Here is a 17,513-nt window from a genome sequence, read left to right as displayed (position 1 = left end):
AATTTTTAAATATTATTTTTATTTGAAAAAATATTCCATCTTTCTTCGAAATTTTACAATTCTTGTGTCTAAACGCCCACTAAGATCGGCGTGCCAAAGTTGAGGGGAAATTTAATATGGTAAATATTTAGAGAAAAAAGGACTAAAGACTTGCCACCAACATTGAGGGAAATATTAATGCAGAACACATTTTAAAAAGACCAAAAGGATGTTCTCTCTCTCTATATATAATTTCTCTGTCAATTATCTTTGTATTAATAACCAATCAACCAAATTGGCTAAAAGGAGAGAAAGAGACAAAGATAGGCAACTAAGGACTCCAAGTTGCAGTTCAACTTTTATCTTCTATTGAAAACTTGGCAATACCTGTGATAATACAATGGAAATTTATAATTTATAGATAATAATTCACAGAATCATTGACAAGTCATAAATGGACGAAAACGTACATATGTGAGAGTGAGAGGGCAACAACTTTGTTACTTGTCGACAAAACATCTTGTACTCTTATAGCTCTCTCGTGAATATGAATTATGAAATAGGAATCAATCAATTCTAGTCTAGCCCTCTATTTTTCCAATTAATCTATATAATTGATCTTAATTTCTACCACTCCAAAATCCACTGCCCTCAGCCTCTGAGCAAAAATGACTACCATTATCTCTATCACTTTATCATTTGTATTAGCTATAACTTTTTTCGTCCAAATATTTTTGCAGAATTGTCTAGTCCTTGCTAGTCCAATTCTTGGCCAAAATAGAGAAGCTTTGGAAATAATCATCGGCGGAGGTGGTGAAAATTCCCCACCACCACCACCACCACCTCCACCGGATAATCAAGATTGTCCACCACCACCTCCATCACCAGAACCTCCTTGCCCTCCACCACCATCGCCACCACCATACCTCTTTGAAAGTAAACGTATCGAGATAGCCTACAATGTAATCCAAAAGTTTAAGGCCAAAATCAAATATGACCCTCTTGGTATTAAAAACACATGGGTTGGCTATGATGTTTGTAACAAGTACAAAGGTTTCCATTGTGCAATTGTTCCTAATTATAAGGTTCAAGCACTAGCTGCAGTGGACTTCAATCAGTTCAATTTTGCTGGTCCTGACCTTACTCTTAATGACTTTCTAGATGAATTACCAGACATAACAATATTCCATGCAAATTCCAACAAGTTTACAGGCACAATCCCAAAAAAGATTGCGAATCTTCGTTATCTTTATGAGTTAGACCTTAGCAACAACAATTATAATGGTGAATTCCCATATAATATTCTTGGTGCCAAGAACTTAACTTTCTTGGACCTTAGGTTCAATACATTTTCAGGATTGGTTCCCCCTCAAGTTTTCATGCTAAACCTCGACGTTCTCTTCATCAACAACAACAATTTAATGCAGAAACTTCCTGATAACCTGGGATCAACTCCGGTTCTTTACTTAACTCTAGCCAACAACAAATTTGTTGGCTCCATTCCTCGTAGCATTGGTCAGGCTTGTAAAACTTTACTTGAAGTTCTGTTCTTGAACAATCAGCTTACTGGTTGCTTGCCATATGAAATTGGACTTTTAACTAAGGCCAGAATATTTGATGTGAGCAAAAACAAGTTAACAGGGAAAATACCTCATTCGTTCGGATGTTTGGCTAAGATGCAGATACTGAACTTGGCGCAAAATCAGTTTTATGGACCTGTGCCTGAACTGGTGTGCAAGCTGTCCAACTTGAAGAATTTGTCGTTGTCGTACAATTACTTCACTGAGGTTGGGTCAGAGTGCAAGAAGCTAATTGAAAGAAAGGTTCTTGATGTTAGGATGAATTGCATTCCAGGGTTGCCAATGCAAAGATCAGCAGCAGAATGTGCAGCATTTTTCTGTAAGCCTAGATCATGTCCTGATGAAAAGTCATTGGAAATAGTTCCCTGTAGAATTGGCAATTTTGAGCAGACGAATCAACTGGACTCATCTACTAGTTCTGTTTCGGCATCAAATGATCCGGCTCCAGCGCCAGGAACATATGGTGCTTTGAAACCGCATTCCTTGTAAATGCCATGTTTGCATAAAACTACACTATGGCAGCAGTAAATGTAAATTTGTTAAGTTCACTATTTTTGTCGATGCCGACATGTTGAAATTATAATTAAGCTGCGGCGGCCCGATGGTAAGGCAACTCATGCAACTGCTTGAGGCCCATATCTATAGGGCTCCCAAAATTTTCTAATAGTAAATAGCTGCATATGATAATTTTTTTTAAAAATATCTAGTATATCAAAGAACAAGTGCATTTTTCGTGAAAAAGGAAATAAGAGATAATTTGGAACTAGGAATAGTTACTTTTGGGATTAATGTCACGTCTTTAGTCTTGAACTAAGCGCATATGTGGCACTTGACAACTTGCTTACGATCTTACATAACGCGGTCAGGATCTTGCTGTGCCAAGTCAGCCTAAAATACTACACTCAAGATCGCTAAAATACTACACTCAAGATCGCTAAGGGAATGTTAGATAAGAAAGACAAGAGAAATTTGCCAAATAAAATTTTTTATTGTAGAGAACTTGATTATTTTGATTGGTGAGTTGCAAATGAATGCCCCTTATTTATACTAATCACCTAGGGGCTAGTGTGTAAATAATAATTGTTCCACAAGTCCTTTCATATTTACAAATAAGTACACCCTCTAGAATTTTTTATATGACTAAAACATTCCTGTAACGACTTGACCGGTCTTTTTACTTTCTAGATCCCCGTTCCCCTAAATAAGACTCCCTGTATGTGCTTTTACAATTTTATAACTTGCGGGAATGGTTAGTTCATGATATGGAAGGGTTCGGGTTAAATCGGAACACTTGGTTCCTTAGTTTGGCTTTAAAAATCTAAGTTTGACTTTGGTCAATATTTTGAGTAAACGACCTCAAAACCCCAATAGGTTCGTATGATGATTTTAGACTTGGGCGTATGTTCGGATCGGATTTTGGATGAACCGGGAGCATTTCGGCGCTTAATATTGGAAGTTGGTACATTAAAGGTTTTAATGTTCTTTAAATTTGGTTTGAGGTAGGATTTGGTATTATCGAGGTCCAATTGGGATTCCTATCATGGAAATAGTCCCGTACGGTGATTTAAGACTTGCACGCAAAATTTAGAGTCATTCCGAGTAGTTGAAGTATGATTCGGTGCGAGTTGGAAGAACTTGAAGTTCATAAGTTGATTCTATTGGTTTTGGCGTATGATTCTTAGTTTTAATGTTGTTATCTATTTTCCGAGGGTATGAGCGAGTCCGTTTTATATTTACGAACTTGTTGATATGTTTGGACGAGTCCTCAGATGCAATCCAGACGATGCACGGATCGAATTAGGATTCAAAAGGGCTTCTAGCGCACCAGATCTGGTGTACTCGCACCTGCGAGCTTATAGCCACAGGTGCGAGCCCGTAGATGCGAGCATGTGGCCGCAGAAGCAGCTTTGGGGCACTTGGCCAGTGGCCGCAGAAGCGGAGAACCACGCGCAGAAGCGGCCTCGCTTCTGCTAGGAATAGCCCGCAGGTGCGATGAGGCCGCAACTGCACTTTACCATCCGCAAAGTGGGACCGCAGAAGCGGTATCCCGTCCGCTGAAGCGGCCAGTGTTGAGCCTGAGAAATTCCGCATAAGCGGACCTTTCTCCGCAGATGCGGCAGTGTCATCGGAGGTGCGAAAAATCGCTAGGCAGTGAGGTTCATTTAAGTCGGGAGTAAAACCATTTTTGACTCATTTCTTTCATTCATTAGACGATTTTTGAGCTTTTGAAGAGGGGTTTTCACCTAGCACTTTGAGGTAAGTGATTTCTATACAATATAAGTTTAAAATATAGATCATGGGTAGATTTTAACATGTAAAATTATGGAAATTATGGGTTTAGATGAAAAAACCTAAGTTTTGATAAAAATAGATTTTAACTACGAAAATGGTTGTGGTTTTGAGTGAAAATTATATATTTGAGTTCGTGAGGTTATGGGTAATGATTAAATTCGAAAATTTCCGAAATTCGGGCACGTGAGCGATATGCTGAATTTTAGGAATCTTCCAATTTGGGTTGGGTAATTACTCTAATAGCTAAATTATGAACTTTTGAGCATGTATTGATTAATTTATATAACATTTGACTAGTTTCGGGTTGTTTGGCACCGAGTTGAGGATTTAAAGCATATTTGTGGATCGGAAGTGAGCTTTGAAATGAGGTAAGTTTCTTGCCTAACCTTGTAAGAGGGAACTTATCCCTTTAGGTGTATTTTGTTGTGAATTATATGTGTGGGGAGCTACGTACGCACTAGGTGACCAGAGTCTGTGCTTAGCTATATTCTAAGTGATGTCCGGGTAGTCTTAGGCGTACACCATCTTTGTTTGCTCTATTATGTTGGTCATGCATATTAACTAGAGTCGGGGTTAAGGATTTTAAGATTTAAAGTCTCGCGTTTAAATTTCTTATGTGTGGGGAAGAATGGAAGAATTTTATAATAACTTTGAGAAATATATGTTCACTCGCGTCGCAAGTATTTTCGCGAGCGAGGTAAATTTCCTCTACTCTCATGGGAGCGGGCCGTTCGCCTCGACAGGTTAATAGATGCATCTATGGTTCGTGACGTTCGACCCTCGGTAGTGCACATTATATTTCTGGATCGGACCGTACGACCTCAGCATAAATCGTGCGTAATAATACGTGGAGCCCAATTTTACTTGATATTAAATTATGGCTTGAGCGGTTATAACTATTTAAATGACAAGAATTGACTCGGAATTTATTATTAGTGAAAGAATTATTATTCTCTGCTGGTAACGATCCGACCGGTCGTTTTGAGCCCTAGAGCATCATTCAGCGATTTGAGACCCTGAGAAGCTTCACTTCAGGTATTATGACTTGTACGCGTGGTCAGAATTTAATTTTGGAAAATTCGGAGTTGATTTGGATAGAAAATTCTAATTTCGAAAGCCTTAAGGTTGAGGAATTGACTAAAGTGAAATTTTGAGTAAACGACCTCGGAATTCGGGATTTGAAGGTTCCAATAGGTTCGTATGATGATTTTGGACTTGAGCGTATGTCCCGATCGGGTTTTGGATGACCCGAAAACGTTTCAGCGCCTATTGTGGAAGTTGACATTTTGGAAGGATTTCATAAATTTAGGTTGGAGTGCATTTCAATGCTATTGATGTCCGTTTGGGATTCTGAGTCTGGGAACATCTTCGTATGGTGATTCTGGTATTGGGGGCGCGTCCGAATGTGGATTTGGAGGCCCGTAGGTCATTTCAGGGTCATTTGGCAAAAGTCTGAACTTTGAAGGTTTTTGAGAAGTTTGACCAGAAGTGGACTTTTGATATCGGGGTCGGATTCTGATTTCGGAAGTTGGAGTAGGTCCGTAATGTCAATTATGACTTGTGTGCAAAATTTGAGGTCAATCGGACGTGATTTGATAGGTTTCGGCATCAATTGTAGAAGTTTGAAATTTCAAAGTTCATTAAGTTTGAATTGAAGGGTGATTCGTAGTTTTGATGTTGTTTGGCACGATTTGAGGCCTTGACTAAGTTCGTAATGTATTTTGGGACGTGTTGGTATATTTAATTAAGGGTCGGAGGGCCTCGGGGTGGTTTCGGGTGGTCAACGGATCAACTTGGAGTTTTGTTGTGTTGCTGAAGGGCCTGAGTTCTGGTGTAATCGCACCTGCGGAAAAAGGGTCGCAGGTGCGACGCTGCAGAAGTGGCAAGGCAAGCGCATAAACGAAGTTGGCCAAAAGGCCTGGGGTCGTAGATGCGGGCACTTGAGGACCGCAGAAGCGGAAGCGCAGATGTGCTGCATGGGGCGCAGATGCGGGGGCTGTTGGGCCGAGCTTGAACTGTACATGCGATGAAATTTTCGCAGGTGCGGAGCGGCTGATGAACCGCAGAAGAGAAAATTGTGGCTGGGCAGTGTTTTCTTTAAAATGAGAGTTAAGTTCAATTTCACTTCATTTTGTCAATGGGAACCGATTTTGGAGAAAGTTTGGAGTTCCATCTTCATCCTCTATTATGGGTAAGTGACTTCTTCTCATTTTGGGTTAAATACATGGTTTATATATGGATTTAAACATGGAAATTAGTAGAAATTTGAGATTTTGAAGAAAAACCTAAAAATTGGTATTCTTGGATTTTGATCACGAATCTAGGCATGAAATTGAGAATAAATTATATATTTGAGTTCGTAATATTATGGTAATGTTTACCTTTGAAAATTTTCGGAATCCGGGCACGTGGGCCCGAGGGTTGCTTTATCGGCTTTTCGAGCGGAGTTAGGAATTTGTCTAAATTGATATGTTATGAGTATTAGAGTATATTTTTATTGGTTTGCACATTGTTTGACTAGTTTTGGAATGACGGGCATCAGTTTGAGGTGTTAGAGGGATTTGGAGCCGGTTATGGAACTTCGAAGCGAGGTAAGTCTCCTGTCTAACCCTGTGAGGGGAAAACCACCCCTAGGTGATACTTATTGTTATGTGCAACTAGTTGTGGGTGCTACGTACGTATGAGGTGACGAGAGTCCGTACGTAGCTAAAGCATGTCTATGTCCGGATAGACTTAGGACCTTATCCTGTAATAATTGAATTATTTGAACTTGTTCTGCTAGCTTACTTAATTAAAGTTATAACTGAAATTGATTTAAAAATAAAAGTATCAGGTCAAGCTTTAATACCCTGAGTTGTTGCTAAGGTATTCGATAAATGTAAAGAGATGTACTTATTATTGTGCTCATGTACTTTATTGTAAGCGCGTATCTTGTGATTCGGAAACTTTCTTCCTTTCTTGTGAAGCGGGCCGAACGCCTCGACAGTATCTCTTGGAATGGGATAAATTCCTTCCTTTCTTGTGGAGCGGGCCGAACTCCTTGGCAGTATATAAAGGTGCATCTCTGGTTCGTGCCGTTCGATTTTCGGCAGTGTACACACTACTCTGGATCGGGCCGAACGACCTTGGCAGAATCATGCGTTATACCGCTAGTAGTTTGAATATTCATGAGATAAACTTTTCATTGACGCCCGGTATTTTATGGTATTTCTTATTTGATTGGTATTGACACTTGGCATTTATTCTCAGATATTGAGGTAGGATACATGATCGATAAATTTTTTATAAAAAGGAAACAATTGAAACATTATGAAACTTCAGATTTCTCCCCTATTGTTGTGTACTTTACAATTGTATGAATTATCATATTATTTATTTAACTGGTCCTCTAGTAAGTATCGATGTCGACCCCTCGTCACTACTCCTCCGGGGTTAGGCTAGATACTTACTAGGTACGCGTTCATGCTACACTTGCTGCACATTTTTGTGCATGTATATATGTGACTAGTGGCCTTGAGAGAGCAGATGTATGTATGCATATGGGGACTTACGTGAGCTGCATTCCACATTACGACCCGCAGTCGGCAGAGTCTCCTTCAGAGTATTTATATTTCTCCTGTCCAAATTTGTATTCCGGACAGATGCTGTATTTTATTTTACATTCCTAGTTGATACTCATGCACTTGTGACACCGGGTTTTGGGGTGACTATGAGTTGTTTTGTATTGAAATTTGTTAAAAATATTATCATTTACTCTGTAATTTCATCTTCTACTATTTAATGGAAGGAAAAATATGATTTCAAAATATTAAAACGAGAACCAAATTGAGTATTTATTGTTGGCTTGCCAGACAACGGTGTCCGGCGCAATCACGACCTTTAATAGATTTTGGGTCGTGACACCATGCTTATTTATAATTCCTGTATTTTATTGTTAGCCCATAGTAAGTGTCGATGTCGACCCCTCGTCACTACTTCTTCGAGGTTCGACTTGATACTTACTGGGTACATGTTATTTATGTACTCATGCTACACTTCTGCACTAACCGTGCAAGTTCTGAGGCAGGTGCATCTGGTAGTTACCCCGACGCACACCCTTGATACTCTGAGACTGAGCGGTGAGCTGCCTTCCGAGCCGTTCTGCAGCACCCAAAGTCTTTTTTTGTGTTTTGTTTCTGTCTACTTTATTTCGGACAGTAGCTTAGTGTTTTATATATTCTACTAGTAGCTCATACACTTGTAATACCAGGCCTTGGCACACACACTAGTAGACTTCATGGTTTTGGGATTATTACTATTGTTATGATTGCACTTAGCTGCTTTCGTCTTATTTATTTAAGTTTGTTGTTTCGTAATCTTTTAATCAATAAAATTTAATTACTTGGAAACTTATTAAAATGAGTAATCACGTGGTTAGTTCACGGTTGGCTTACCTAGCGGTGGAGCTGGGTTCCATCACGGCCTATAGGAGAATTGGGTCGTGACAACATGGTATCAGACTACTAGGTTCATGTAGGTCTCACAAGTTATGAGCAGGCCTAATAGAGTCTTGCGGATCGGTATGGAGACGTCTGTACTTATCTTTGAGAGGCTATAGGGTGTTAGAAAACTACTCTTTCTTCATATCATATCGTGCAGTTGATGTTGTACTAATATCTTTCTCTTATTCTCTCATAAATGGTGAGAACGAGTGCAGTAGATGTACCTGATCATGGAGGAGCTGCTCCTCCTGTTACTAGAGGCTAACGGAGGGCTCCGGCTCGTGGTAGAGGACGAGGACATCCTAGAGTTGCCCCAGCTATGCCGCCAATAGATCCAGTAGAGGATACTATTATTGAGGAGTAGGGCGAGGTGCCTGCAACAGAGCCAGCCCCAGTTGATTTCATGTCTGCACCGAGATTCCAGGAGGTCATGGATCGTATGCTGCGATTGATGGATTCTATCACTCAGGCTGGTTTATTTCCAATAGACCCAGCCACATCTTAGGTGGGAGGGGGAGCACAGACCCCTACCGCTCAGGATCCAGGGCATGCAATTGTCGTATATCAGACGTCGGGCACACTACCCGTGGGTGGAGCTCAGCCAGTTGCAGCAGCTACACCTGAGCCCATACCAGCTGCGGTCGGCGATCCGCAGAGAGATGGACCAGGCTACATCCTCCTGTCTTTGGAGGTGAGCGACATGAGGACCCCCATGACTTTGTTGATCGGTGTAGGGACAGACTGCATAACATGAGGATATTGGAGTCCCACGGGGTGGACTTTACCACCTTTCAGCTAGAGGGCAGGGCCTGTAGTAGATGGTGGCAGTCTTATCTTCTCAGCAAACCAGCAGGTTCTCCTCCCATGACTTGGGACCAGTTCACACGCCTCTTCTTGGACCGATATATTCCACCCTCTTAGAGTGAAGAGTTGTGATTTCAGTTCAAGCAGCTCCAGCAGGGCCAGATATCAGTGACCGACTATGAGGCAAGATTCTCTGAGTTGTATCGCCATGCACTTATGATACTTGCGACCGATGCAGAGAGAGTGTGGAGGTTTGTTACAGGTTTGCACTCTGCTAGCTAGGCCACTATGGCTCGAGAGGTTGATATGTAGACTTCTTAAGAGCTAGTTGTAGAGATATCTCGGACGATCGAGGGTGCACGTCAGCGTGATCGAGATCAGGCTACGAGGGATAAGTGATTTCGGTATTCTGGAGAGTTCAGTGGTGCCCCGGTGTCACCCCCGAACTCGGGGAGCACGACCGGTGCTCAACCGAGTGAACCCGGTCGAGCAAGCCTATAAGTTTCCTTCTACCCAAACTCATTCATAAATAAAGAGAATATATATTTTCGTTAATCAAACAATAAAGTGATCATGTCTGCAATACCAATTTCTTACCATTAATTACTTCATTTTAGAGTCTCAAATTTCACACACATTTTCATGGTCTAAAGTAGAACAAGTAATTCAAATACATAACATGGTTTGACTTCTCCAGCACCAATACACAACCTACGCTATATTTACGGAGCTTATAATAGATACAGGAGAGTATTATAATAATGCCGGCAACAAGGCCCCGGCTATACCTCAAATACAATACACAAGGAACAAAAGATACATGACCCCGAAATGAAGTGGGACTCACCAAGTCTGCTGGGAAGAGGGTGTACCGCTATCACTGATCAGTGTCTCCTACTGTGGAACCACTTGCACCTATTGAAGATGCAGCGCCCCCGACAAAAGGGACGTTAGTACATATGGAATAATACTAGTATGAATGACAAAACACACTCTCAGTAGAATGATAAAAAATAGGAGCAAGTACAATTATAATATTAGTGAAGCCTCAAATAACATCAAACCTTAAATTAGGATCAAGGCAATGTTCAAATAAATTTCCAGATTTTAAGTTGGGAGGTCTTTAGTACCAATATGGCACCATTCACGATTCTAATATTCACAATACCAATACCACCGTACTTTTAGCACGGAGTTCGATCACGACCTGATCGGCTAGGCCATCTCATTAGAGACTTCAACCATAATCATAATTTCCAGTACAATCACCACCATGTGTGCGGCATGGCGTCCGGTCACGACCTGATTGGCTAGACTGTCTCAATAGAGACATCATCCTTCTTATACCAATCATCTCATTTCATACCTCTTTCGCATCTTTTTATTTTATTGGCACTAGTGGCCACAATTATAAATTCATTATTGGCACGTCGGTCGTATTTAATATTTCATGCTCACCTTTTTCATTTTCAAACATCATTATCATCATCCATAACAAGGCATTTCAAATCAATGTTTCTAGCACACATATGAACAAATAAGAGTCTTAGGCACATAGAGATTTTTTACAAAATTCGGCATAATACCCTTCGTTTGAACTTGACTTGAAATCGCAATATTATTAATGCACAACCCATACTTTGAACATATTCTCAAATGATAATATAACATGATAAAAACATTTTGGGGATTCATATTGAACATATATCTTTCAACACAAACTAATTCAGAATAGCCACTTTTATAATGAACAACTCGAAACTTACATAAATTACATGGATACCGTGGGATTCAATTCTAGGATAGGAGTTTAGCCAACATACCTCAATGGAGCTTTCTTAAACTCTAAAATGTTTCGTAATTCTTAGCAACTTTAATCTATTTGAGAAATATAATAAATTGAACCAAAATTAGGAAGAGGATCATGGTTCTAGCTCATTTGAGCATTTTATCAAACACTAGATATGCATTAAGATTTCAAGGTCCTTTTATGGAGGATTCCATCATCCCACAAATCATTCTTTACCATTTTTATCTTACACCCCTTGATAACACATGTATGCAAAATAACCAACTCCCACACCTAAGAATTATCTTACTAATTACCCATTTCTAGTTAACTTTCAAAATTGAGGGTTAGGGTGTAGAATCTTACTTCTAGGATGAAGACCTTATGAGTTTTCCTTGTGCATTTCCCCAAATCTTGAGCAAAGATTGATGAAAATTAGCCTAGAGTTTCCTCTATCTCTCTCTCTCTCTCTCTCTCTCTCTCTCTCTCTCTCTCTCTCTCTCTCTCTCTCTCTCTCTCTCACACACACACACACACACACACACACACTCACTTCTCTCTAAAACATCAAATTTTAGCTCAAAAATGGTCCATTGCGTGCATTTAATGAAGCATGGTCGGGTTTAAAAACCCAAAAATGAAGCTCTGGAACAAGATCTGCCGTCGCATAAGTGAAATGGCCCTCCGGAACTGGGCTGGTTTGCTCCACTCTGTGGCCGTTATGCGGTCCGCAGACCTGTTCTGCGGTCGCATAACGCACCGCAGAACCTCCATTCGCAAAATTTCCAATATTTGTTCTTCGATCAGTATGCGGCCCGCGAAATTATTTTGCGGTCGCATAATGGTTCGCGAAATGACATCAAAAATTCCCCAGTTGCCTGCTTCACTCTGCGGCCATTATGCAGTCCGCAGAGTGATTCTGCGGCCGCATAGTGGATCGCAGAAGTGCATTTCTTCTGCCCAAAATTTTTTTTTCTTTACTTTTCAGTGCATTGTTCAACCCAAAAAGTCCGAGCTACGGTGAGCAAGCTCGCCACGAAGAATTTATATAATCCTCAAACACGTAAGCGAGGTGCGAAAAATCGCTAGGCAGTGAGGTTCATTTAAGTCGGGAGTTAACCCATTTTTGACTCATTTCTTTCATTCATTAGACGATTTTGGAGCTTTTGGAGAGGGGTTTTCACCTAGCACTTTGAGGTAAGTGATTTCTATATAATATAAGTTTAAAACATAGATCATGGGTAGATTTTAACATGTAAAATTATGGAAATTATAGGTTTAGATGAAAAACCTAAGTTTTGATAAAAAAATAGATTTTAACTACGAAAATGGTTGTGGGTTTGAGTGAAAATTATATATTTGAGTTCGTGAGGTTATAGGTATTGATTAAATTCAAAAATTTCTGGAATCCGGGCACGTGAGCGCGAGACTGAATTTTAGGAATCGTCCAATTTGGGTTGGGTAATTACTCTAATAGCTAAATTATGAACTTTTGAGCATGTATTGATTAATTTATATAACATTTGACTAGTTTCGGGTCGTTTGGCACCGAGTTGAGGATTTAAAGCATATTTGTGGATCGAAAGTGAGCTTTGAAACGAGGTAAGTTTCTTGCCTAACCTTGTAAGAAGGAACTTATCCCTTTAGGTGTATTTTATTGTGAATTATATGTGTGGGGAGCTACATACGCACTAGGTGATGAGAGTCCGTGCGTAGCTATATTCTATGTGATGTCCGGGTAGTCTTAGGCGTACACCATCTTTGTTTGCTCTATTATGTTGGTCATGCATATTAACTAGAGTAGGGGTTAAGGATTTTAAGATTTAAAGTCTCGCGTTTAAATTTCTTATATGTGGGGAAGAATGAAAGAATTTTATAATAACTTTGAGAAATATATGTTCACTCGTGTCGCAAGTATTTCCGCGAGCGAGGTAAATTTCCTCTACTCTCATGGGAGCGGGCCGTTCGCCTCGGCATGTTAATAGATGCATATATGATTCATGTCGTTCGACCCTCGGTAGTGCACAATATATTTCTGGATCAGACCGTATCACCTCGGCATAAATTGTGCGTGATAATACTCAGAGCCCAATTTTACTTGATATTAAATTATGGCTTGAGCGGTTATAACTATTTAAATGACATGAATTGACTCAGAATTTATTGTTAGTGAAATAATTATTATTCTCTGCCAGTTACTGAATTGTATTTATTGTTTTACATAATCCATACTTATTTATAATTCATGCATTTTATTGTTAGCCCATAGTAAGTATTGATGTCGACCCCTCATCACTACTTCTTCGAGGTTGGAAGTATACTTACTAGGTACATGTTGTTTATGTACTCACGCTACACGTCTGCATTAACCGTGCAGGTTCTGAGGTAGGTGCATCTGGTAGTTACCCCGGCGCACACCCCTGATACTCCGCGACTGAGCGGTGAGCTACCTTTCGAACCGTTCTGCAGCACCCAAAGTCTTTCTTTGTGTTTTGTTTCTATCTACTTTATTTCGGATAGTAGCTTAGTATTTTATATATTCTACTTGTAGCTCATTAACCTGTGACATCAGGTCTTGGCACACACACTAATAGACTTCATGGTTTTGGAATTATTACTACTGTTATGATTGCACTTAGTTCCTTTCATCTTATTTATTTAAGTTTATTGTTTCGTAATCTTTTAATCAATGGAATTTAATTACTTGGAAACTTATTAGAACGAGTAATCACGTGGTTAGTTCACTGTTGGCTTACATAGCGGCGGAGATAGGTGCCATCACGGCCTATAGGAGAATTGGGTCGTGACAATTCCACCGCTTTCCAAAAGAGTCTTCCTACCAAATCCATAAATATCTAGAGCTTTCCCAAGGAAATTCTCAAAAGTTCTAAAATATTCTACCATGAGCTAGTCCCTAACTTATGTAACCTTTCCATATGGCAAAAATATGTGCCAAGTGACACCTACGTGGCATGATGATATGGTAGATCATGACACTCTCCCATACCCAATTATTTGCCACCATCGGCACAAAGCATCGACACGTACGTGCGCACCTCGCCTTGGCATCGCTGGAGATCTTTGTCCATTAGCAATGATGCTCTATGGAGCGGTTTGCCTTCCCATGTCACAAGGTACTGGTCACCTTTCTTCTCGCCCCGTTTATACTTTGGACGACTAGCAATGATGACCTCGATCCTCCGCCCATCGGATGCCTCTCCTTGCTCTTGGCCTGAATCTCCCCATGACTCAACCAAGTCTAGCAACTTCTCAAGTATAGGGTCCATGTTTCCACTCCCTATTTGGCCGCCCTCCGTGGTCCCAACCTTACTAGCCAACTTGACCCCTCTGCTTAGTGCATCGTCTAAGTCTGATAGCGTTCCATCACTTTGTAACTCGACATCCTCTTCAACTATGTCCGCCAAACTTTTCTTGCTACCACCATGCTCCATTTTCATGGCTCCAAGATATGTTTTGGAATCCCCTACTTTCGGCTTAGATTCCAAGCGCATCCCCCAATGCAGGTGGTCCCTCCAGTGTCACCCTTGTCTGCCTGAGCAAAGTTCTCGATCATTGTTGCAAGCCTCCCCAAATCTGGGCATTCACTTGCCCGATGTGATCCTTTACAGAAGTAGCACCCTCATTTAGGCACGTACTCGCTACCGGTTTTTGGCCACTTGCAGTTTCTTTTGGACCCTTGTCCGTTTTGGGATGGCCCCTTGCCATTACACTTGTATACCTCGGCTATGCCTTTCCCATTTTCCTCGTCATGATCTCCCTTACCCCTCTCGGTGTTGCCTTCTTTGGACTTAACAGCCTCTATCTTGAAGTTAACAAGCGACTCGGCTTCCGCTATGGGTTCGTCCACACTGGCTACTTGATATCTTCTTTACTCCTGCTTTGCCCAATTTTGCAACCCATCCATGAAGTAGAAGAGGGAATTTTCCCCGGACAACGACGAGATTTGCAACATTAAGGTAGTGAACTCGCGCACATACTCCCGAATTGTGGCCATCTGTCGGAGCTCCCTTAGCTTCCGCCTAGCTTTATACACCACATTCACCAGGTAGAATTGCTTCTTCAACTCCTTCTTGAACTTCTCCCACATCTCAATCTTGCATAGCCCCTTCTCCATGTCAACACACTTTCGACGCCACCATAGGCAACCTCGGTCAAGTACATTGAGGTGTTGCATACCTTAACAACTTCGTCATCCTCCTTGACTACCTCAAAGTACTTGTCCATCCAAAGTAAGTCGCCCAAATCGCGTGCATCCCGTGTACCTCCATGCTCCTTTTGCTTAGGGACCTTCACATTTGTCCCTTTTGCAAGTACCACGCCCTTGGTAATCCCGACCATGGTTCCCTACAAATCTTCCTTCTAGCAATCTCTTGTATTCTTTCTAACATTCCTTTATTCATAACCTTTGCTCTGATACCACGTTGTCACGTTCTTAGTCTTGAACTAAACGTCGTGCGACACGTGACAACTTGCTTACGATCTTACACAACTCGGTCACGATCTTGCTGTGCCAAGTCAGCCTAAAATACTACACTCAAGATCGCTAAGAGAATGTTAGATAAGAAAGGCAAGAGAAATTTGCCAAAGGAAGCTTTTTATTGTAGAGAACTTGGTTATTTTGCTTGGTGAGTTGCAAATGAATTCCCCTTATTTATACTAATCACCTAGGGGATATTGTGTAAATAATAATTATTCTACAAGTCCTTCTATATTTACAAATAAGTACACCCTCTAGAATTTTCTACATGACTAGAACATTCCAAGGCTTTTCAAAAGAGTCTCCTACCAAGTCCATAAATATCTAGAGCTTTCCCAAGGAAATTCTTTATAGTTCTAGAATATTCTACCATGAGCTAGTCCTTAACTTCTGTAACCCTTCCATATGGCAAAAATATGTGCCAAGTGGCACCTACGTGGCATGATGGTGTGGCGGGTCATGACATTCAGGCCTAAATTTTACGTGTGAATATGTTTCTTGCCTCATTTATACGCTATCATCATTATCACGAGACCCATATTATTTTGATTACTTTCTCTCTCCTTACTTACAAGTCCACTATCTCATAAAATATTCCGTCAAGTAAGATAGCAAAAAGCAATTACAACCTTTTTTTTGTCAAACTTTCCCGGCATTGCACCAAAAATATTGAAGCAACAAAAGTAATATCAAGCTATCTATGACTGTTTGTTAAACCAGGTTCAATTGTTACGTACTTTTCTTATTACTTTTCATCTACAATTTGTTATTTTTTGATATCTTTTGTTTGTAAGTATATGTATCATATTTTTATTTATTTATTAAAATTTTAATATGTCAATGAGAAAATATGAATTTGCGTATTAAAAATGCCAAAAAATAGAAGAATTAAAACTTTAATACAATCCCAAAAAGGAGCGCTTGATAAATTTTTAGCGAACAAAAAAAATTTAAATAAAAAATTACGAAAAATTTTATGGTAGATGAACAAATCACTAATATAGTTGAGCTAGACGATAATGGAAACCGAGAAGAAGAAGAAGAAATTGTTGAGTCACAGATTTTTTAGAAAATCAGAAAATCCTAAAAGAATTGAATAATAATCCTAGAAAATATAAACATATATATTCCTAGTTAAGAAATTGATTATAAATAAATTATTAATAATTTTACATCTAAAAAAACTAGAAAAATAAACTTAAAATAAAATTTTACTAAATGAGTTTTTTATATCGAAAAACTTAGGGCCCCTCATTGAAGTTTGGCTTTAGGCCCCAAACACCGTTGAGCCACCCCTTGTAATTAAGTTATTACATATATATGAGTTTTAACCATTTAAGCATTTTGATGAGATAGTTATATAATTCAACATGGTATAAGAACTGATAGAGGTCGACATGCACGTCTCACAACCATTACCGAAAAGAATATTCATGTGTTTGGCCTAGGAAAAAAAATTAATCTTGTACATGAGAGTAGACAAGTATATACCTAATAACTTAAACTTTTAGACGAGCAAAAAATTAATTCAACAGTAAGTGTGGCATATGGGTCTGTACTGGTTCACGCACTTGATGTGCACGTTCATCTCTATCAACATGCTTACATGAATTAAGGATTGGAAGGGGCAATGTGGAGGTATATTATTGCTTACGGGTTCGGAAGAACCCAGTAGATTTTCCTTAGGCTTTGTATTTGTATTAAAAAATTCATTAAATATGTGTAAATAGTTATTGCGAACCCACTAACTAAAACGTGCTAGATTCCTCGCAAGTTCACAACCCGTAAAATGCAGTAGTATATATCTTGAAATTATGTTAATGGCATTAATCTCATACCTTGGAAGAATTATTAAAGAGGTTGAAAAACTTAGAAAGACTATGTAGCTTTCAGTTTTTAACCTAAAGCGATGAATGTAACCAAGTTGTTGATAGACTTGCCTCCTAACCTTAACATACCCTCAATCTAAGATGTTTCATAACTTCTCTTAACTACAACAATAACGTAAACGGTATTATTTCCACAAGTGAGGTCGAGAGAGAATAATATGTATGTAGTCCTTACCCCTACCTTGTGAAGGTAGAGAAGTT

The 17,513-nt window shown here is 39.7% G+C and overlaps 1 protein-coding gene across 1 annotated transcript; it reads left to right on the top strand.

Annotated features, from left to right (window-relative positions):
* Positions 1–340: 340 nt before the first annotated feature.
* LOC104113525 (uncharacterized protein At4g06744-like) lies at positions 341–2,107 on the top strand. Its single transcript, XM_009623720.4, has one exon. The coding sequence runs from the start codon at positions 648–650 to the stop codon at positions 2,046–2,048; it is 1,401 nt and encodes a 466-aa protein (XP_009622015.1). The 5' UTR covers positions 341–647; the 3' UTR covers positions 2,049–2,107.
* Positions 2,108–17,513: the final 15,406 nt, after the last annotated feature.

This window comes from Nicotiana tomentosiformis, chromosome 10 (assembly GCF_000390325.3).
Source record: "Nicotiana tomentosiformis chromosome 10, ASM39032v3, whole genome shotgun sequence".
NCBI lineage: Eukaryota > Viridiplantae > Streptophyta > Magnoliopsida > Solanales > Solanaceae > Nicotiana > Nicotiana tomentosiformis.
Note: the sequence above shows the minus strand (reverse complement) of the source record. Positions and strands in the feature narration are given on the sequence as shown.

Bases quoted from the DNA above. Each gene is read 5' to 3' on its own strand.
- LOC104113525 (XM_009623720.4), top strand. From the start codon at position 648: ATGACTACCATTATCTCTATCACTTTATCATTTGTATTAGCTATAACT.